Source organism: Mercenaria mercenaria, chromosome 18, assembly GCF_021730395.1.
Source record: "Mercenaria mercenaria strain notata chromosome 18, MADL_Memer_1, whole genome shotgun sequence".
Classification (NCBI taxonomy): Eukaryota; Metazoa; Mollusca; class Bivalvia; order Venerida; family Veneridae; genus Mercenaria; species Mercenaria mercenaria.
Window position 1 is genome coordinate 63,567,978 of NC_069378.1, and position 24,452 is coordinate 63,592,429.

Consider the following 24,452-nt stretch of genomic DNA (forward strand, 5'->3'; position numbering starts at 1 on the left):
CACATCTATGCCTCCGATGTCTCTGTCCACCTTTCTAAACGTAACTTTCTTTATGACCTCCAACATGGCGTTTCTAAAGGAGATATTGTAAAACTCAACTAATTGAGTTAATAGGTGAGCTGATTAACAGCATTTCCAGTCGTAAACAAACTGAATTAATTGTACTCGACTTCAGTAAGACTTTTGTTAAGATCATGGTGTCTGTCCACAAGTCATCAAGTGGTATTATGCATTTCTACTTGAAAGAAAGTAAATTTGTAGTTTTTGAGGGCGAAATTGCAAAGAAGTACCAATGGCATCTGGGTTTCCACAAGGTTCCATCCTTAGACCTCAGTTTTTTCTATTTTATATTAGCGATCTCCCATTTTCAATCAAGTCTCAAATCCGACACTTTGCCGACGATAATGTAGTATACATATACCTTATTATGATATCAATTCTGTGGATGGAAACAAAATCCTCCAGGAAAATCTGAACAAGCTAGAACAATGGGAAAATAAGTGGGACTTCGAGTTTAATCCTTCTAAATTAGGCACTACATGTCACAAAAATCAAAGCTGTCATCAAAACCAAATATTTACTCCATGGCTATATTTTATAGTTAATTGTCAGTGCTAAATAGTGTGACAGATGTAAAATATCACTTAAATATCTTTAAATGCTAATAAACGCTTAATTTCATAATCATCGCAACAACAAACGAAAACGCCAAAACATAAGCATAAAAATACTTGTCCGTCCACAGCTAGAATATGCATATACCATCTTGCACCCAAGTTATACTATGGAATAACCTTGACCTTGTAGAATAACCTGACCACAAAGTTTCAGATGTACTGTGGAATAATCTTGACCACCCTGACCTTGAAGCTTTCAAAGTGGTTGTAGCAACTATAAAGTACATGTACTAGACCAGAGTGCTATGGGTTTTTTATCTTTTGTTTGTTTGTTTGTTTTGGGTTTAACGCCGTTTTTCAACAGTATTTCAGTTATGTAGCGGCGGGCAGTTAACCTAACCAGTGTTCCGGGATTCTGTACCAGTACAAACCTGTTCTCCGCAAGTAACTGCCAACTTCCCCACATGAATCAGAGGTGGAGGACTAATGATTTAAGACACAATGTCGTTTATGATATAGTCACGGAGAACACACGCCCCGCCCGAGGATCGAACTCGCGACCCCGCGATCCGTAGACCGACGCTCTACCTACTGAGCTAAGCGGGCGGGTTCTTTTTTATATTTTAATGCTTGTTCTTTTTTAATCACACTTACCATGCTAACATTCCTTTAGCCTTTTCATTTTAGCTGATGTCGGACCCATCAGTCTTTTAGAACACTTTTTCAACATAACTAGCAAGTCGACGTGTATCCCATGTCTCTATCAGTCGAGAGATGACTTGACATTATGAGAGAGAGAGAGAGAGAGAGAGAGAGAGAGAGAGAGGGTGGGGAGGGAGAGGGAGAGAGAGATTACCTGCCTGCAGCCACTTATGAAGTATATACCTACCTTTCATACAGAAATACATTTTCAATTTTTATAAATTAAATATCTGACATGTGCATTGTGAATAAGTTCTTTTTCTATAATTTAATGTTGTGAGCTTGTTTTTGAGCTTGTGTAACCAATTTATTTTTATTACATAGTTTAAAAAAAGACAACAGTCATGATCAACGCTCAAAAGCCGGAAATAATTTAGTGGTTCAAAACCTTTTCATTACCCGTCATACACCGGTCATACACTTCCGTTGCCTCGCGTCAGGTATACCTTATATGTAATAATATCTAACCTAAAATTTTAACTTTTTTAATAAAATGGATTCACTTACAGTAAATAATGTTTTCGAATACAGGGAGCACTGGTGCACGTATTAAAACCAACAAACAGTAGGTACAGGCCAATATAAGAAAAATACTATCAGTGCAACCAAGTGCCTGTGCTTATAATTTGTTGATAACCTCTCGGTTTTCGGCCGTTTTCACGTGAAAATACGAAACCGGTGTTTACATAAATGTTCTACTTCCGGCTGTATTCGATTGCGTAAATCGGCTCTAGTACTATGTCTACACTATGCAGATTCGTATCTACGTTAAAGCAGCTACGCGCCTGACATAATTATCATGCTCCTAACACCCGTTTCAGAGTAGCTCAACGTCGTCAAAAGGTAGTTTTATACTAGTGCCTAAAATCTTTAAACTACTTGATGGACACATGTTGTAGATTTTTACATATATGAATATTTACACAAAAGCATAAAATTAATTTGAAATAAGCTATCTTTGTTCCGCAAGCAAGGAATACTGTTCACGTTAAAGTAATGTAAAACAACACTTATTGATTGGCTTAAGGTCAGTTGTCAAGACAATTGACACGTGGTCCTTCGGACCTAGGGTAATGGTTTTGACTACTGACCGTCAAGCAATTCGCTGTACAAGTGTTTACTGTGTGCGGTCGGTCCTTCGGTTTCGGCCTAATAGTTTTGACTGTTGACTCGCATGTCATTCATTTAGTGTATACTGCATATCTTTGGTCATTCGGGCCTCAGGCAATAGCTTCGATTCAATGAATTTTTATTATGTGTCAACGGTCGTTCAGGTCACGGGTTGATAGTTTTGACTATTGACTCGCATGTCATTCATTTAGTGTATACTCATAATACTGTATACATATCTTTGGTCCTTCGGGCCTCAGGCAATGGCTTCGATTCAATGAGTTTGTATTATGTGTGAACGGTCGTTCTGGTCACGAGTTGATAGTTTTGACTATTAATCTGCAAGTCATTCAATAACTGTGTACAATGCGCCGTCTGTCCTTCGGACCTCGGGCTGGTAGTTTCAACTACCAGTATAGACCCGCATGACATTCAATAATTGCGTGCTATTTTCATCGATCCTTAGGACGTCAAACTGATAGATTCGACTGTTGACCCGCATTTCAGTGTATACAGCTTGAACTAGACTAGCTCTTGGGCTACTACACATGTTTTGTTTTATGTTCATCTTCATCTTAATTATCGCGAATCAAACCAGTCTATATTCTCTTTATAACTTTACCGTCATTTCTCTGAATAGAAAAAAAAAAACATGTAACATAGGCTCAGACTGGTGTGTCTTTGAGTTATATTACCTTTAAATTGAATTATATTTATGAACAGTATGGTGGCTGACTTCTGCCACTTCGTTCTGGCGTGTTGACACGACACGCGCCAAGACGACAAAAAAAAAACCGACAGACAAGTGTCACTGTCACAAAAGCCGTATTTTCATAATACATTGTTTGCTTAGTCCCAACTTGAACAAATGTCATTTGAAAACGGGTAATTTCTTTTAAACCATTATCTATGTTAACGACCGTTTTAGGTAAACACGCTCATTAAGTACCCATTTAATTGCCTATTTTTTTTCTCAACTTTGATTTTACTTTTCGTCTTAGAGATATAAAAATCAAGTTTTGACCATAAGACGATTTAAGTAAATAACACAGTCAATTGGGTAATGGTAAATTGAATATTTGTTATAATAAAAGCAGAGTTCTACTTTTTGACATCAAAGCAGGCTGAATTAACATTATAATGGTCAATATTGAATGAGAACCTAGGAAACGCAGTGCAAATTCAAGGGCGATAGATTATTGCGTGGTATTTTGAAACATCAACGTAGGATATCGGGATTTTGTTTCAGTTTGTCAGGTAAATCTATTTATTAATTCAGAGTCTTCAATACTTTTTTGATTAAATTAAGGAAATAATATCTTGATCTTGTTTCAATTTGTCAGGTAAATCTATTTATTAATTTAGAGTCTTCAATATTTTTTTTATTAAATTAAGGAAATAATATCGGAATATAGTTTCAATTTGTCAGGTAAATCTATTTATTAATTTAGCGTCTTCAATATTTTTATTAAATTAAAGAAATATTATATTAAAACTGAACAATTAGATCTCGCTTATAAGTCGAACTCATGTTATATAGCAATGTCTTACATGGTTGCTGGTTTTGACAATGACTGGTTGTTTCCGGAAATACTGGCCCGTACATTTTTGGAATCTCATACCTTATCATTTGCTGAGTGGAAAATGTCAAAGATTTCGAACCACTTGGCCTCCGTTTCTGTGATTATTAGTTAAACCGGGGAAAACAAAATTATGTATGTTTAATTAAGAACATCCTTTAAAAGTGATATGTTCAAGTCCGCATGTAAGGGAGAACTTGACATGAGGTTTCGTAGGACAGGACCTAGAAACAGATAAATGTTCAGTTACAGGCCGTTACTGCGTAACGAGTCATATCTTCACATTAAAATATAGACAGTTTCTGGATATGGATGTATATATGTTAAAGGTTCAAGGTCGCTAATTCAAATTTTTCTTTGTTTCATATAAAACACGACATCTTTATGTCGAATTTACGTTGTCGTTATAGAACTTCAGTTTTTCCTACACTTATTTTTCGGACTTTTGAAAGTTCTATCATAATTTAAACAAAACATGAAAAGAATATAGGAGGTTGAATAGTTCCTAGTTTATTGCCAGTCAGTGGTGGCCTAGTACCCTACAAATGGCACACATTTCCTCTTGTCCGCACAATACACCCCTACTGTCCGTTTCGATCTAGTATTAACACGAAAGCCGTCTCATTTCGCGGAGAATGTACTCTAGCAATGAAAAAGTATGATAAAAACACTCGATTCACAAATTAGGATCTATTTACTCTAAACTTCTTCCGAATACATCGCGGAATCACATTTTGAACCAAATTACTAACCTTATTCCTTAACTTAAAACTGTGCCATCTAATTGAAGCGCTTGTTGGCTAAGACAGAACGTATGCAAGTCATATCAATAAACATGCAAACAAGGTATGATCTATTCTGATGTATTCTTTATATATTTATATATATATATATTTCAATGGGCTATGCATTAGTATTCGGCATGGTGAATACACTAATGATTTACGTGGAACACGTTCGCACAGCTGAAAACAAATACCGTATAAATGATATTTGGTGAAGACCAAATTTCATCTGCCTAACAGACTTTGAAGATTGTATTGATTTTTTTTCAGTGACAGATGCTGGTACCGGAAGCGAAAGCTTGCGTTTACCGATCATACTAATGGAAACTGAACTGAATAATATAAATATGTATTCACTGAAAATGTTAAAGATAAAATGGTAAAACCGCCTAAATGGTATATCTTGAAAACAGAAAAAGGAATAATATATAAACTCAAATTGATAAAGTTATGTGCTTGTTATACACGAAACCTTGCCATTTTACCTATTTTGTGTTTTATTATGTTAATTACATCGTTTTTATTAAGACACTGACTTGTATGTATTTCAAAAACGTTCTTAAAATTCAAGGATTAAGACATGCAATATTTTCCTTTCAGATAATTCACTGAAGTATGTATTCATTAAAATTATGTAGTTAGTTTTATGTTTAAAGGATACACAGAATTTGAAATTCACCCCTTTGCATTGAAACCAATGATTAACTGAGTAGATGGCAAATAAACAAATAAAATATATCAAGTTTAGAAATTAAAGAGAAGTTTTAGAATGTCCATTTAATGCACTTGTGGTAATTAACAAAATATTTTGTGAACATCGCTGTCGCTATTGAAATACGGTGACTCACGCATATATTAGCGTTATTTATTTATCAAAATATTCAACTTGATGTTGTACCTTTTAATCTTTTTAGTATGTCATCCCGATTACATTAGACTTCATATTTCTCACATTTTGGTCAGATTTGCAAAATATCTTAGGTACCAGCCTTCGATACCTCTTTGCACTTCATATGTGTACCTGCTTTTATCCTTTTGCTATGTTATGTAATTTGATATCTATATAATTTCTTTATTACATTTAGTCCAACTATGTGACTCGAACTTATTCATAGGGGGCCATAGACCTATACCTACATAGGTCCTATATATGCAACTGACCTAACAAACGCCCCAGACGAACGGTTCAATAGCTCTTTCTGCGTCTGAAAAATATGTACTGTCATTAACTTGAGTGCTTAAGTCCTCAGTAGCTTTTCCATCGGCATTGTCAGATTATTATATATTTGCAGATAAATACTTAAAAAAAGAAAAGAACGCCATAGGAATAGTTCGAACCTTCAACTTTGATTAAATCTCTATTCTGTGACTGACGATCTCTCTTTGTAGATTTTGATGATAAAAACTGAAATTATATATTTAAGATATTAAAAACTCGTTTCGTTCCCGATATTGATCGGTTCAATATAGCATAAGTCAAATGTACTAGTTACTATTAGTTCTAAACGCTCTTCAGAAGTACAGCATTTTAAAATTAACGACTCGAAACAAGGCGAATTGGGAACGCAATAGTTCCTTAACCGCATGTCACTTGGAAACAAGGGAGTATAGAGTGCTTATATTGGATTATCGCGGGTAAATATAATTATGACATATTTCATCACATTTCTTTTTAATTCATTCAGTTTCAAAATTTAAAAGCAGTGCTAAGTTGAAATTCATTATGCATATTGAATCGGTATAGTCAACCACTTTATATTTTGTTTGCATGACACACGCATTTAGAATTTAGAAGTTTAATTAAATTCATTATCCCAGTTTAAAACTTTTCACCACAATCGAGCAAAGATATAATAACTGTTACTTTGGTGACTCTTTGTTGCCATCTCGTTCTGTCGTTTTGATGGTCCAGCCAGCACGACAGCATGACAGCATAATTTACCATTTTGTCGTGTTGTTATTACGGCACCCCTGCCAGGAAACGGAGAATACAATCATTACATGACAAAAAATGCGACGAAATAACATTTTCCGCCCACGCGGCGACATAAGGACACTGAAAATAGCATTCTGTCGTGTTTTCGTGCTGTTGGGACCACCAAGTGACAACACGTGGACACGACGTAACATTTTGTAACTGTTTCACCTTTTGGTTACGGAAATTTGTTTGTTTTGGGTTTAACGCCGTTTTTCAACAGTATTTCAGTCATGTTACGGCGGGCAGTTAACCTAACCAGTGTTCCTGGATTCTGTACCAGTACAGACCTGTTCTCCGCAAGTAACTACCAACTTCCCCACATGAATCAGAGGTGGAGGACTGGTTACGGAAATTAATTGCGTTAAAATAATATGTACTATATGATTCAGTGTTATAAATAAATAAATCTTTACTTGAAATAATACAGTGCAAATGCTATATTCTAAAATATTTTTTGTAAAAGATAAAAAAATAATATATTGGAAACTGTGGAACACCACATCACTTGAAAAGAACCAAATTATTTTGCCGTGACCTCTGTTGTCGAATGGTGTGCCCCCGCAAGTAAGACAGAACGACAAGCACCCCAGAATGCTATTTTGTCGTGTGATCGTGTTGTCGCTTCGGACAAGGATGCTACGAAAAAGAGGGCAAAAGCACGACAGAAAAGATCGTTATGTCGACACGTATTACTTTTGTCGTGTTCTCGTGCTGTCGATTTGTAATTCATACAGCAGTATTGACAGATCAAATCGCTTTGTCGTGTTGTCTACATTGCAATTCAATAATTTTGAACCTGACACGAAAGTGTGTCTCAGGCCAATTAAATAGTTGTAAAATTGCAAACTTTTCAACGCGCGTAAAAATCAGTAAGTATAAGTGGAACGAAAAGAATGTTAATAAATAGTCAGTGTCATATTAGGAGCGGCAGTGTTTAATGTGTTCTTTTATCATATTTCACTTGGAAACCGTATAAATAAAACAACGGAGGATAGGGAGGTAAAGTTTTCATTTTATCGGTTAAATCTGTTGTCTGGCTTATTTCGTTAAATCGTTTTTTTTTTAATTAAAAAAATCAGTTGGAAAATTTCAATTAATGAATCTTTTTTTTATATATAAAACCGGTATGATCAGCCATTTTATGTTGACATTATAGACATTGTAGTACAGAATGATTTAGTTACCGTGGGGTCTGTTCTAGGGTTGGAGTAATGTATCGGTTTGGTGTCGATAAATATATAGGATTTGTAACGGTTTGAATAAAGTTCTAGATATCTTGGCTTTCCGGCATAGAAAATGATTTACCGGTATATTGATTGACATTATTTTATTTTCTTAATTTCTCATACATATTATCTTGTCAAAGGTTGCAAAGTTTAACTTTATTTGTGCAAAAATGATATTTTTTTTAAGTTATATTGCAAAAGTCTGAAGTAACAGTTCTTTTAAATTAGTTTACATCAGTTCCATTAAAATAAAATTGTAGTCTTTTATCTAATAATCTTTAAAAAAACCTCTGAAGCATTTTTGGCTCCCGTTTATACATTAAACCACTTCTTTTGTTCCGATCGGAATATAAGCATGAACACCGTCTCATTTCATGCAGAATGCAGTGAAAAAGTGTGATTAGAGCAACGTCCGACACGAGAATGCGCATGTGAGCTATTTACTCCGGACTTCTTTCGAACACCATGGTTTGACCGAATTACGTTACTCATAGTAAAGCCCCTTTGAATAGTGTTAGGTGGCAGGGGAGTGCAGATTTGCGAATTCCACATTGACGTGTGGGTACCAGTGTTGAAATATCCATAGAAATCTCGTTTTTGCTTATTTCTCTTTGAAACTACTATGGACTATTGCAGATACTATAGACTACATAAAGACAACTCTCCGGTCCTATGCACCTGTCGCTTTCCGTGCCAGATGTAGTGAAAATTGGCCAAATCACCCAAATTTTATAGACCAAAATTAGCCTAACCGGGCCTCACTTTGAACTCTGCCATTCATCCATTTTGTATTTTTAAATCCAATTTCGTAGCATTTATGTATAGTGCGAACATAGATGCATACCCAGGTGGTGTGGAATGTGTCTCCCAACCACCACTTTATTTCCCTAATTTTCACTTGAAAAAAAGTGGATGGATAACAGCCGAGCGTCTGGCCGACGTTTTGTTCTGATGTTTATGTTTTAGCCTCAACCGGAAGTACGGAGCTAGGAATTTTAAAACACCCGCCATGTAGAATCATTAACCGTTCCTCATTCCCCAGATATATTAAAGAATTAATAATGATAAATAACCAGTAAGATAGATATGCCTTTATATCTACCCTGTCCTGTTTATACAGAAAATCGACAGGGGCCAAACTACGAAACCGCTCCCCTGCCACCTTAAGTTTTTAAGATGTTTAAATAAAATAAAATGTAACCTGTCCTGAATCCTAAGACACTTATAGTGATATCAACTGAACAAAAGTGTTGCCGTACCTTGCAAGATAGCCGGTGAATAAGCCAACAAAAGTGCCCACCCCTCCACGCAAAATCAGCCAAAATTTGCATTCTGAATCAAAGTAACCCCGAAAAACTATTTACTGCCTTTAAAGTTAATTTCACATGATATTTACATTTTAAAGCCTTTCAAATGTTAAAACATGTACTTTTAACATAATTTTGGTATACAAATGCAGATTACCGTACTTATCCTATCGGGACACCCTTTAAAGGCCACCCATCCATCCTTTGGGGCCACCACAGCCACTATATAGCTTAATGGCATTGCTAGATATAGACACATGTGTTGCTTTTAAACAAAATGGCATGAATAGTCATTATTTAGGCACTAATTTCTTCTTTTGGCCGTTTTATGATACGAATCCTAGTGGCTGGGGGGTCCTTAGCTTCATTATTATATGGCCACCTACTGCCATTTTGGGACTCGCTAGGCCGAATTTAGTACTCAGGAATGAATAAAAAACACTATAGGTTACAGTTCATTCCGTAATGGATTTAAATACATGCAAAAAGTCAATATTTAAGTGGTTTGAAAATTTGTCTATTTTCCTTAAGGTGGCAGGGGAGTGCAGATTTGCGAATTCCACATTGACGTGTGGGTACCAGTGTTGAAATATCCATAGAAATCTCGTTTTTGCTTATTTCTCTTTGAAACTACTATGGACTATTGCAGATACTATAGACTACATAAAGACAACTCTCCGGTCCTATGCACCTGTCGCTTTCCGTGCCAGATGTAGTGAAAATTGGCCAAATCACCAAATTTTATAGACCAAAATTAGCCTAACCGGGGCCTCACTTTGAACTCTGCCATTCATCCATTTTGTATTTTTAAATCCAATTTCGTAGCATTTATGTATAGTGCGAACATAGATGCATACCCAGGTGGTGTGGAATGTGTCTCCCAACCACCACTTTATTTCCCTAATTTTCACTTGAAAAAAAGTGGATGGATAACAGCCGAGCGTCTGGCCGACGTTTTGTTCTGATGTTTATGTTTTAGCCTCAACCGGAAGTACGGAGCTAGGAATTTTAAAACACCCGCCATGTAGAATCATTAACCGTTCCTCATTCCCCAGATATATTAAAGAATTAATAATGATAAATAACAAGTAAGATAGATATGCCTTTATATCTACCCTGTCCTGTTTATACAGAAAATCGACAGGGGCCAAACTACGAAACCGCTCCCCTGCCACCTTAGTATCGCGAGCTATAGAACTCCATTGCAGTGCTTGAGGTTTCAGTTAGTTTAGTTTAGTCTCGCTTATACTAAATTGTGATGGAAGCTTCAAGCTTTTTGAGCCGCTCTCGAGTCCGGCATTTCAATAATTTCGAAGACGACTTTTATCCAAATAATAAAAACATTTATGTGTAATTTCATAAGATTTCATTAAATCAAGGGAAAACAGCGCCCTGAGAGTTAACTACGTGGTCTGTAATTGGCAAATGAATGGTTATTATTATACTGTAAGGGTTAATGGGACAGTTTTCTATATGTATATTGGGCAAAATTTTTCCTAAGGTCAGAATTTCTTTAAACTTTGAGTACTGACACAGAAACTTGATACCTTTATAGCGCGCGGTAAGTTAAATAAGTGGTGCAGTAATTGGCAAATAATGGTTATTATCATTCATTAGTCGACAAGATTAGGTGACAAGCAAGAGTATTACTATTAGATCCTAATTTTTGAAATTTTTTAAATGAGCCATTTTGTTAACACGTATTATATAAATGCATTAGGCCGTATAAAAGGGTAAATCAAATACATAAATGTGTATGTATATATTATCACATACTGGGATATAATCATGAACAAAATTGTTGTTAATCAAAATCTTATCTTTTTACACGCACGCACACACATGTACGCACGCATATATTCGAAATGCGAATAGTTAATGATACACCACCCAGTCACATTATACTGACACCGGGCTAACCTGTCCTAGTACTATCCTAGGAAGCTACTAGTACCATTTTTACGTCTTTGGTATGACACGGCCATGGATCGAACCCACGACCTCCCGCACTCGAAGCAGGCGCTGTACTACTAGGCTACCGAGGCCGTATTGAAATGTATGAAACTGTTGTTATGACGCCCTCAACTGGTCGCCCTGTCGTATTTTTATGTCTTTATTTCTTCTAGATTTGCTTTCCTCATCAACCCGAAATACAAAGCTCGACAAAACAAAATTCGCCGAGTTGCCGCACTGGCGACTTAGCAGGACGAAATAACAACATCATAAAGATTCGATATCACACAAAATGAGTCGCGCCATGAGAAAAACCAACATAGTGGCTTTGCGACCAGCATGGATCCTGACCAGCCTGCGCATCTGCGCAGTCTGGTCAGGATCCGTGCTGGTCGCCTTCAAAGCCTATTGCAGTTAGAGAAACTGTTAGCGAACAGCATGGGTCCTGACCAGACTGCGGGTCGCAAAGCCACTATGTTGGTTTTCTCATGGCGCGGCTCAAATAACTATTCATAAAGGTACTAGCTCGATTTTTGTCTTAACTTGACATTAATTAGAGGAAATCAGATATTTGGGTCCATAGACAAAGCGATCAATATAGGATCAAAAATCGAACATAAGATCCAGTATTAGATCTACATGTACGTAGTCCAGAAACGGTGACAAATTAATGCCAATGATAAAAGTTCTGCGTTACATAAACTAAATCAGTTTTGTCAAAAGAAGTTTGTTAGAGTGAAAATTGCGGTAGCGGAAAAAGAATGTGGATTTTAGGATTGCTTTCATTTAAGAGTAAATATTTACTTCACCAGCAGACACTCCGTGAAAGTGATATTGTCAGTTACGTACACGATGTATTAACAAAGTTAAATATTTATCATAAGAATCAAGAATATAATCAATTCTATAGTCAGTAGACCGTTCATTCATTGACCATACCGGCTTATAGAACTGGTAATGTTAAGTAAGTATTAAACATGCATGAAGACTGCGTAATTTTAACTTTAATTCACAATATTTTTTTTCGACTTTCTGTGATATTTTTCGAAATTGCCAGTTGCGAAGCAAATCGTTGAAAGTTGTCGATTAAGTGAGTCCCTATCTTTGGAATCCTTGTTGTCTTATAATCTAGTCATGTATTATCATACGGTTTACTATACAAAGTAAAAAAGATCGTTTAAAACGACAGTTACCGGCGCTGTTGATAAATAAATAATTGCGCAGGTTGCCTCATGGGCCATCATCATATTGGCCGAGGGTACCTGAACTCACGTGTGTTCTGACGTAAACATCATATAGCAACGTCATTTATGGCAGGTGAAAGGGTACTAAATTAAGCTGTCTTAGTTATGTTCTTAAATATTGATGGTATTGTGGATGGAAAAGAAAAAGAAGCGATACTTATAAATTTGCAGAAAAATGAAAATATCCTGATAGAAATTAAGACGGGGTATATACAGGATCCATAGACGACTGGTATGTGCCTTCTAGCCACAGCGGCAAACCTAGTCTCATACTGGCCCTGTAACTAACGCATTCCAGCAATTGTAACCTTAAGCATGCCACAATGGCAAGAAGGCACAGCCAAGCTCTACGCTAACCTTATGTTTGTAAGACAGCTCCGCTTAAGGAGGGGATGGGGGATGACGGGAATTGCATAATTTGATTACCTGTTACAAAGAGTATAAGCCAAGTTGAGTCTTCTATCGTTTTGCTTGGTCACACTCTTGCTTTACAGATTTTATTGAAATGAAAGGCAGAAACAGAAATTGCAGAAAAGCAATAAGAAGAAAATAACCTATTAGGGGTTACGGGATAATACCTGCAGCACCAATGGACGATGGAGTGCCAATCGATGACATGTACTAACATGCATTATTCAGAGTTCTATTTTGTCTGTTTCAGTATTCCTATTCATTTGTTATAGTATCTTATCTTCGAAATTTGGAAATCCGATCAATTTGTATCCATTTCAGTGTTCGGGTAATTCATCATGGGTGACTTTGCCGCACATACCTTCGAGGGGGTTCTATTTCTCTGTGTTGGTTTATGGTGGACATTCCACATATTTCGAAGGTACCTACAGGTGAGATTGAATATGTTTAGCTTTTATTTCTTTCTGTAAAACCGTTCACTAAAATCATTCATCAGGGAAGCTGTACTACAGATTCAAATTGCAGATTATAAATACATAATTCATAGAAACGCAACGATATCGTTTGCGTTACTTATGCAGGTAAGTAGCTTTTTGGTTATGGCACATCAAAAAGAGGCGATTAAGAAGGAATTCCTTAGAAGATTTTGTCAGGCATGGAGAGACAGCTCAGTGGAATAATCCAGATAAATGGCTTTCTGACATGAAAGAAATTTTCTTTCAAGGGTTTCGAACCACGTCAATGAGTGGCAAGTTATTTAAAGCTATTTGAAGTCCCTTTGACCTTAACCGTTCGACCTTGACCTCCTGGGTTGTAAGATTATAACGAGTTTAGCTTTAAGTAATGAACTGCTAATAAGGTACCAATCAGTATTAAATTGCCACATTACATTTGACATTTTTCAGAAGATGTATCTGTAATAAATTTTATTATCATGACATACTCTTAAAAGTGCAGTTTTATATTCAGCGGCGGTATCTGTAATTACCAATAATCTGGTAGTGGTTTATTATGAAAACGTTTTCCAATCAATTAATCAATACATTTGCAACGAAGTAAATATAACCACCTGATGTGATTTTATCGGTATTCAAAAGAATGAAAGATTCATTTAGCTTCAACGCTTGACAGTTGTTCTTGAACAGGACGGCTTCAGTTTCTAACGTTATCTGTAATTATCGGAAAGGTAAATCAATCATTAATGTGTTGTGTTCATTTAATCAATATTTTCCTTGTTCTGATGTCAAGTTTCATTTGAAATTATAGACAATTATTAAATACTGGGACAATTGAGAACTTGGCAAACTTGTTTTGGTATTTAATTAGGTAAATCGACACGTGTTTCCTAGATACTCCGTCAAAACAAGGGCACATGTACATTTGTCCAATACCGATATTGTTTGGTATAGCGTCGTTTTTCAATATGACGAAGGACAGTTAACCTATAACCACTTTTTATAATAATAATAATAATAATGATATATTTATTTAGAGATTAATAATAATAATAATGATAATGATACTGATATATTTATTTAGAGATGGAAACACCTTAAGAAATATACACACAATTATTTACATCTTGTTTCAAACGCCTTCTGAAATAAAAATAAAAATAAATAAAACACAAAAAGAAAAAAGCGGCGGCAGCAGCAACAACAACCACAACAATAAAAACAACACAAAAAATAACGTACACGGACATTCAAAAATGGAATATGTGTAAACTCAAACAGGTTATGATTGCGGGGTCGTGAGCCCGGTGGGGCGTATGATCTCCGTGACGATTTGATAAAAGTCATTGTGTCAATGGGGAAGTTGGCAGGTACTTGCAGAAAAGAGGTTCGTACTGGTACAGAATCAAGGGACACTGGTTAGATTAACTGCCCGCCGTTACACAAATAAAATAATGTTGATAAACGACGTTAAACCCAAAACAAACAAATTGTCTGTAAGATGTTACAACGTCAACATTTCGTCTAACGCCTTCATCGGAATATTCCACATACCAATTTTGCTGTTTAATGTTGAATAACCTCCAAGCTGAGCAATACAGAGACGGATTGGACATTGATTTTCAGGCTATATGCTTTATTTTACCGAAATCGTAACTGCAGAGTTGAATGCATCATTTGATGATATTTCTAATTCATCATTTGACTTATTCACATTAAGATTTATTGATTGGTTAATCGATTTGTGTATCGATTATTTCATCAATGAATTGGTTGGCAGATTGAGTTGATAGACTAGATACAAGCTTACAGGAGATTTCATATCCTAAATTGAAAGAACTGACAGTTTCTTTTCTATATTCAACAGACGACACAAACTGGCGAACAATATAGATCGTATCTTTCCTATCACGTGACCATAAAAGGAAGACACGTTCCCTTCGAGACGCTGTTTTTCAAGACGTTTTGTCCCTTCGTAGGTATGTTTTTAGCAACATCTATTTATTATAAATTTATTATTAAAGTTTATTATAGATATGAGTCGCGCCATGAGAAAACCAACATAGTGCGTTTTCGACCAGCATGGGTCCAGACTAGCCTGCGCATCCGCGCAGTCTGGTCAGGATCCATGCTGTTCGCTAATGATTGCAATAGGCTTTGAAAGCGAACATCATGGATCCTGATCAGACTGCGCGGATGCGTGCTGGTCCCAAACGCACTATGTTGGTTTTCTCATGGCGCGGCTCATATCATTTTGCATCTCATAAATAGTATCTGCTTCCCCTGTGACAATGACAGTAGCCTCTATGAGTTTTAAATCTGAAAGTCGATAATCATTTGTGGTATGCTGGTAATTAATAAATTTGCACATACCGAGAACATGTTTGAGAATCCCTGAACCACTGATATGATTTTACGTTAGCCGCGCAATAAATAGATCGGTAAACTTTATTACAATTTTTAACATTTAGCCTGCTAAATTTCTAAAATGGACTAGTCCATCATTCAATATGGGCAATATACCATTTATAATACGAAGGGGTATTCACTGAATTTACTGACTAACGTGCAGGCTGATCTTTGTCTACACTGCCCGTAAAGGCAGAATTACTTGACGCCAGCAGGCTAAAGGTTCAAAGATTTTTTTTTGTCAAAGGCGGTTAGTAATTTTGGTACAATTTCCATACAGGATTGGTGACAGATCTCCTCAATGAGCGTTTCACGTTTATCAACGAGGAAGGACATTTTATACACATTGTTGGCCTGCAGCACATCGTCATACATACGTTATTTGTATTGCACGGGGTATCAGATCTGATGGAATACTATAAACTGCCCACCATCAAAGGCATGAAATATTTCACGTTTTGTTTGTCGTTCTTTTGGTAAGTTACTCACCTATTTAGTTAAAAAGTCGCCTTCGAAATAAACCAGTTTGTCAGACGATTACCATCTTTAAACTACAGATACATATAATTGCTATCAACATTCGCTTGTTTTATTTTACAGTAGTAATGAAACATTTTTTTAAACGTTTCGGTGAGTAATTGACTTTATTCGAAATATCGAAAGATGCTGTAAAAAAAAAAATAAACACACAACTCAGTGAAATAATAAGTTTCCATAGTTAGCCTTATGTTTCACAGTGTCATTGGTACGAGTATGATACTTGATGCCATGACACTTAATCTCAAGCTTCCTTTGCGCACGAATACTTATGATGTACGTTTCAATGTTGAATTTTGAATTCTGACTTGTTTGCTTTTTTTGCGATTTTTGCTTCAACAGAACAGGAAATTCCTATTTGATTAAATAGTATTCACAATAACAGGTCTTTAGTGCCGTATTTGACCATAAAAAGTTGCCCCGTAACTAGTCGCAATGATTTTATTATTTCTGGTCTTTTACGATTATTGAGTTCATTTTTTTGTCATTGTAAAAACAGTGCTCCGCTTATGGCGGTGGCGTGAAGGGGCCCTGTGATGAACTGACTAAATCAAAGTGCCAAGGTATTCTGTCATTTTGCTTAATTGCACTCTATGCTTCGGACGGATCTACCTATTACTGATACAAATATATCAGATTCTTCGATATGTTCTATAATATGAGCCGTGCCATGAGAAAATCAACATAGTGGGCTTGCGACCAGCATGGATCCAGACCAGCCTGCGCATCCGCGCAGTCTGGTCAGGATCCATGCTGTTCGCTAACAGGTTCTCTAATTGCAATAGGCTTTGAAAGCGAACAGCATGGATCCTGACCAGACTGCGCGGATGCGCAGGCTGGTCTGGATCCATGCTGGACGCAAACCCACCATGTTGATTTTCTCATGGCACGGCTCAATTATCTTTTCAGGTTCAGTCTAGAATTCTTCTTCCACAGCGATCCTAACATGCATAAACCTCCGTTAGAAAACGAGCTGCACAGGTATGTACTCATCTCACTAACTTCTACTGTAATTAGACAAAATATTAGAGAGAAAATTAGAGGCAGAACTATGATTATTGTCCGTCGAATTGTCATTTTGAATAGTTCGTAAAACTAGAATAGTATTTATTCCGTAATAAAAACACTTTTAACCACCCATACCCGTATTTGAAAATTAATTACATTTCATTGCGACCAAACGTTGCTAATACTGAGACCAAATGTGGTTCCTGTTCTCATTGCTTGGGGCATTATCAAGGCCGTTCGTGCAAAAAAATATGGAAGAAAATGTTCAGTTAGAAATATATACCTTTACTTAAAACTTGGATAAATATTTCAGCTAATATCAGGCGTTGTAGCCAAACTGGCATCCACTTGAATAAAGACCGCCTTTAATAGACGGAAATTGCATTTTTATGAATAAGTAATTTAATTCGACTTTGACCCCATTTTGCAAAGGACACCGATTCATTAATAATTGGCTTGCTACATTTTTTCCAACGTAAAAATAGTATGAGCCGCGCCATGAGAAAACCAACATAGTGCATATGCGACCAGCATGGATCCAGACTGGCCTGCGCATCTGCGCAGTCTGGTCAGGATCCATGCTGTTCGCTTACGGTTTCTCTAATTGCAATAGGCTTTGAAAGCGAACAGCATGGATCCTGACAAGACTGCGCGGATGCGCAGGCTGGTCTGGATCCATGCTGGTCGCAAGTGCACTATGATGGTTTTCTCAAGGTGTGGCTCAATTACAATCTTTAAATATCTATTTTTTTCAACATGGAAACGTTTGATGTATATACGACGTGATGTCTCCATGGCAACAACAATTGTAATTTTATAATAATGCATAATCTGAATTTGATACATCAGGAACCAAAGAGATAACTAGTTCTTTATATATACGGCATCATTGTCACACACTCTTGAACGACCGTCGTATATCACTGACTGTTACCTCTAACCCTTGAACGACCGTCGTATATCACTGACTGTTACCTCTAACCCTTGAACGACAGTCGTATATCACTGACTGTTACCTCTAACCCTTAAACGACAGTCGTAAATCACTGACTGTTACCTCTTATGAACATACTCTGTTTTGCTGGGTTGCGTTCTTCCCCTCTAATAGAATACAGTTATTGACTGGCTTGCCGGCCAATAGTTATTTTAACAACTATTGCCCGAGGACAACGGGCTTATACATTTTAGAATTAACTTTTAGGCCTCTATCATATGACATAAAGAATGATTTAGTAATGTTTCCTTCTCAAATTTTTTTGACTTCAGCCCAGTAACCTGTTACGAGCTATAGACTGGTCAGTATTACAAACTATTGACCGGATAATTATGTAATATAATTGATTAGTGTAGATGACATTATTCTTTTACCCTTACCCTGCTAATTTCAATAATGAAGCTGTCCATCTTTCAGTTTGGACAGTACCATTAACTGTTAAAAGGGGTGCTTACCAAAACGATACTGACTGAATGGCGAACACTGCAGACCATGATCAGACTGCACGGGTGTGCAGGCTGATCTTAGTCTGCACTGGTCGCAAACTTTAAGGCAGAATCACTTGCCGCCAGCAGGCTAAACCTTAATGGATTTCTTTATATTTTAGGCTAGGAATACCGCTAACAGCTTTAGTAGGTTTGGCAGTTCTAGCCGAGTTTTATCAAAGGGAACAAATTCTTCCACAGCTCCTGCGCTGCTTGTGTGCCCTAACGCTTGGCACTTGGTATATTTACATGGCACACGTGCTCTTCCTACCAACACCATTTCCAGGTAAATTGGTTTGCTTTGTTATGACTCGTTTGCATACATAGATGCTTGATAAATTGGTCAATAGAAAAATTAAAAAGTTTCGTAGCGTTTAGGAGTTGCTATCATGGTGAGTAAGCACTGTAGATAATTAATATATGTACAATGTATGTATTGAAGATTTATAACAAATAATGTTAGTAATACTAATTGATTAATGTAGTTGTAGGTATAACAGAATAACAGATGTACGGAGTAGGTAATATGGATTGATAAATGCATAATTAAATATTGCTGCTTGACCAGCGCGTCAGTCAAGCAGATCCTGTACCACTGTATCATATATATTCAAATTTACATACAAGATAGAGGTAGAACCTAAAATTATTAAAGATATAAAGACACTAAATAAAGGATAAAAGATAAGGGTAGATTTCCTGGAAGCACAGAGCACTACAAACACATCCATAGAGAGTCTAGAAATTGATTTCTAAGTCCTCCAAATAAATGTGAAAGGACGGTTTATGCAAGATGTGTTTATGTAAATAGCTCAAGTTTTATAACAATGAATTTAAAGCTGTGACCGCAAAGAGAGATAACTCTTGCGTTAGGCCAATACTTCCCAGCAGAGATACCCACTAGTTTAATTTCCTTTGCAATTAAACAATTGAGTGGAAATTGAAAAGGGTTTTAGACACAATATCATAATTCTTTTAACAGGAAAAAAGACAATTTGAATATACTCATATTCATCTGCTTCTGAATGTTTTGATCAGTTTTTTTCATAGTGAAAAAATACCCTTTTCACAACAGCAATGTTTAAGTGTCGTTGTCATAAATAACGTTAATACTCCGCTAAAGTTTACTTGTCATAAACTGTTACCTCTTTGGCTTTATTTAAGAAATACTAAGTTCCCAAATGTGGTTTATCGTAGAATAACCCGAGTTTGTGTACTTATGCGTAAGGATATATCACGAAGACCGTAGGCCTGAGTGATATATTGTTTCGCATAAGAACGAAAAACTCTGGTTATTCTACGATAAATCACACTCGGAAACTTATTATTTCGATTCTAACACGACATATTAGTATCAACAGTGTTAGAAAAAAATGGTAACTACTTTTTACGACCGTGCTACGCACCTGGATCGGATGACGTCATTGCACGCGAGTGGTTTATCGCAGAATAACCCGAGATAGATTTTGTTCTACATGTATATAGGTTATTGCTGGCCGTGTTAGAATAGGAATTATTGTATGGTATATTTGTAAATGAAACAACTGAAAAGGCATGACGTTCATTAATAACAATCTCTATTAGGACAGAACACTAAAATCAAATTTAAGCATGTAGATCACTCGAAAATAGTTCATATCTAATATCTACTCGTACTACTAAATAGACCAACATGAGAAATGTCATTTTCTTATATTTGAATCTTCTTCAATTTCAGGTCGGCTTCTAAACCCGGACTGGGACCAGAACGATGAAACAAATGTTCACTTTATCATTGCTGCGTTTGGTCTACATTTGATATTCAATCTAATGTTTATGATGATATCATTTGTTACAATGTCTGTTTGTTCTAAATTTAATTTCTTTAAGAGACTGATTGGTGAACATACAAACAATTATTCTTATATTTCCTTAAAAGAGGAATCTGATTTCACCCCGGAAAAGGACAGTTTGATCCTAAATGAAATTTGATTTGTCAAGTGTTATTTCAAGGGGTTAAAATAGGTATATGGCATTAAGAAATTGGAGCACCATGTCTTCGTAAGAAGGGCTGTGGTCGTACATTACAGCAAAATGGACCATCAACGTTTCAATGAAGGTGGCATATGTTAAACGTTCTAAAAAATTACTCATTATATTATTTATTACATACAGAAAATCAAATGACTGAACATTATTTACTGTTACAGGCTTCTTGAAATTGATCATTCCAGTTCAGTCTCTTCATCTACTCATTGTCAAACCGAAAAACAAAACATCAAAGGTCTAGAAAAGACTTATATATTGTGCATTATACTATTTGTAAAAGATTTAGTATATTTTGGATGTGTTTTCACTCTGTTTAATTTAATGTCGACATACAGCGCATTTAGTTGTGCCGAAGATAAAGTTGAAGTCCCGTATGGCTAATACCAATGCATTTATTTCACGATGTGTCAAAGTTAAACTTTATGTTTTTATTAAGACGTGGCCAAGCCTTGCAAACAAAACACAACTATACAAAGTTCACCAAATTGCGTTCGAAATAGCAATATAGCTCCAGTCTTTCAATATATATATATAGTATATTTGCAGATGTAAATGAACGTAAAGTTACATGTATATAGTATTTTTCAAACAATGCCAAGATATCTAGCGCTAATGCCCTCTCCAAATATATTTTTAAGTCGAATTTCCGTTTTTTTTTTTTTTTTTTTTTTTTTTAAAGTTTAGTCCGTTGGGATTTGAAATGCCGAGTTTAAGCCTAATTCATATATCATTTAAATAGTTAAACCATGGGCCAAACTATATGAGCAGCTATTCAGTATAGTAAACATACTTTGTGAGTTATCTATAACTAAACACTGTACTCGTATATAACTAATTGAGTCACTAGCTGTTAACAATAATTATAACGAATAACTATACTTTAAGAAGTTCGAAATCTAAATCAGGTCTATTTATTGCCAGAAACACTCTTCATTCTTATTCTGGGATGACATTAGGGTTGATTCATCCAATAAATTGAAGCCCCTTTCAATAGAAACCTCAAAAAGTGACTGTCCTATGACATGTTCTCGTAATCCGAAATGACCTAATTAAACTAGAAATCTCTAAAAGCGGAACTTTTTCTGTACGATTCCAAGGGGTTTACTGCAGTAATGTCAATTTAACTACTGAAATTCTTGTGGCATGGAAGTTAAATGATCAAAACTTAGGAAAATAAACAAAACAATTTGAAATGTGAATGAAGTAGAACTTTGTATTACTAATAGTTGGATGGTGCTCGTGATATCAGTGGTAAATGTGAATCTGTGAACTTATTTATAGTGTACATGTTAATATTAATACTGATACGTGCATATGTTTTATAGCCTAAAGTGTTTAATGGCACAGAACTCTACATCTCTAATTGTTGGAAGGAGTGTAAGTGATATCTGTGTTAAAGTGTTTTAGTGTGTACATGTGTTTACTCAGTGCATCAGGAGTGGAAGTTTCATGCATGTTCGTGACATCTTGTTTATCAAGAAACTTTTATATTGTATGAAGTGAGTGAGCGTTTTACTTTGAAGTCGTATGTTTTGTGTGATGGCAAAATTACCCGCAATAACCTTAAAATACACTTTGACAAAATAGTTTATTAACTCTAATTCTATTCCTTACATTTTGAATATTGACATTTTTGTCAGCTAGAGATGTTAACATGAGTTTGTACGTTTTATTGAAATAAAGATAAATAATACAGCTGGTCAAGTACACTTCTTCATTAGATTTTTACCTTTTCTATAAATACTTCTGATGAGCAAATACCTTTACAACAAGATGTCTAATTTCCAGTTACACATGTTTCCAAATAGACTAGTGACCGAATACACGTTTGTCCTACTACACCAGTAGACATGTTTCCGACTAGACTTGTTTCTGATTAAACTTTCCACTGACTAGACTTGTTTCTGATTAAACTTTCCCCTGACTAGACTTGTTTCTGATTAAACTTTCCACTGACTAGACCTGTTTCTGATTAAAATTTCCATTGACTAGACCTGTTTCTGACTAAACTTGTTACCGACTAGTCTTATTTCTGACTAAATTTCCAGATTCGTTTGCGACATGACTTGTTTCCAACTAGATTTATTTCCTACTATACCTATTGCCGACTACATTTGTTACTGAGTAGACTTGTTGTATGGAAACGTATATCGTACATCCTGGTGAGATGTTTATATGGTTTAGTCGGGATTCTGTAGGAAGACATGACGACATATAACTCAGCAACTCGTCAAAAAAATAAGACTACAAGTTGTGAAAATATGGTCATGACGTAAAAAAAGAACTCATCTTGTCGTCTAAAACTAAAACGTACGGAAGCTTAGAAGGGCCTTCAGTTGTGAGAAAATGTTTTCACAAGTACAGAAAACTAAGACGAGATGCCTAAAACTTTATGGTTTTCTCGCATTAAAATGCTCGCACTGTAGTATATTTTTCCATCAACACGATTTAAATGTAGTTGCAAAGAAAAAATCTTTTGTAATTTCGTATTGTTTTATATCGACAATTAGCTCTGAATAAACATGTTGGAATAATTTTTATGAGATGGTTAGATATGTTTTGGTGATGACGTCTTAAATATTTCACGATTCCGAAATAAAACTTTTTGCATTTCGCGTATTTTTGTCGACATTATTTTTGGAAGTGGCATCTCAAATACTTCTTTGAAAGTAACTGCGAAGACGTTATACGGTTACATGACCACGTGCATAAGACTGTTTTCTCAGAATGTATGTTTTAGCTGCCTCTGAACAAAGTGTACCTCATCAGTTAGTTTCAGAGAATAGATAAGGTTCTTACAATCATCCATTTGTCTGCATCTACGTCGGCTTCCTTATTTGTATAAGTTTTATCTATCTTACTCGATCCGGCCCTTCCGCAAACACACCTTGGTTAAAGTTTTAATGTACTTTCTTTTTAATCTCTGTAATTACTTGATGGAATACTTCAACCATAAAATAGTTATTTCTCATCATCACCCACATCATATGGCACAAAGGTCATATCTCTCGCACCAATAGTTCATGAATTACCCCCCTTTTTACTCAGATTTTCAGTTTAAAGTTTTTTGTGCACTTTCTATCTAAATTATATTAAAAACGATCTGATTCAAACTTAAAACAATTGTTCCTCATCATCACCCATTTCATACTCACCCACATCATATGACACAAGGTCAATAACTCTGGCACAAATTGTTCGTGAAACATGCCCGCTTTTTACTAAGGATTTTAGGTTGATTTTGATGCATTTCCATCGTATCTTTGTTATTATAGAAAGAGTTTGATTAAAAACACTAACAACAATTGTTCCACATCATTATCCACATAATTTAACACAACGGCCATAACACGTGCGCCAATGATTTATGAATGATCTACCTTTATACTTAAAATTTCAGGTTTGATGCACTGTCATTCTATCTCTGTTAGTACCAAACGTATTTGATTCAAACTTAAAATAGTTGATTCACATCATCACCAACATCATATGACATAAGGGCCATAACCATTACACCAATATTTAGTAAATTATGCCCCCTTTTTGTTTAGAACTTTAGTTTAATTTTAAAGCTTTTTCATCGTAACTCTTTTGTCACTAAATGGATTTGATTCAAACTTAAA

At 35.7% G+C, this 24,452-nt stretch overlaps 1 protein-coding gene across 3 annotated transcripts; it reads left to right on the forward strand.

Annotated features, from left to right (window-relative positions):
• Nucleotides 1-3,551: 3,551 nt before the first annotated feature.
• LOC123539048 (transmembrane protein 45B-like) lies at nucleotides 3,552-22,522 on the forward strand. Of its 3 annotated transcripts, none has more exons than XM_045323521.2 (7): nucleotides 3,552-3,686; nucleotides 13,235-13,344; nucleotides 15,236-15,347; nucleotides 16,058-16,253; nucleotides 17,224-17,295; nucleotides 18,924-19,087; nucleotides 20,519-22,522. In XM_045323521.2, the coding sequence occupies exons 2-7, from the start codon at nucleotides 13,252-13,254 to the stop codon at nucleotides 20,770-20,772; spliced, it is 891 nt and encodes a 296-aa protein (XP_045179456.2). In that variant the 5' UTR covers nucleotides 3,552-3,686; nucleotides 13,235-13,251; the 3' UTR covers nucleotides 20,773-22,522. The 3 variants fall into 3 exon arrangements, with proteins under 3 accessions (XP_045179456.2, XP_045179457.2, XP_045179455.2); XM_045323522.2 differs by lacking the exon at nucleotides 3,552-3,686 and adding an exon at nucleotides 6,345-6,429; XM_045323520.2 differs by lacking the exon at nucleotides 3,552-3,686 and adding an exon at nucleotides 7,614-7,771.
• Nucleotides 22,523-24,452: the final 1,930 nt, after the last annotated feature.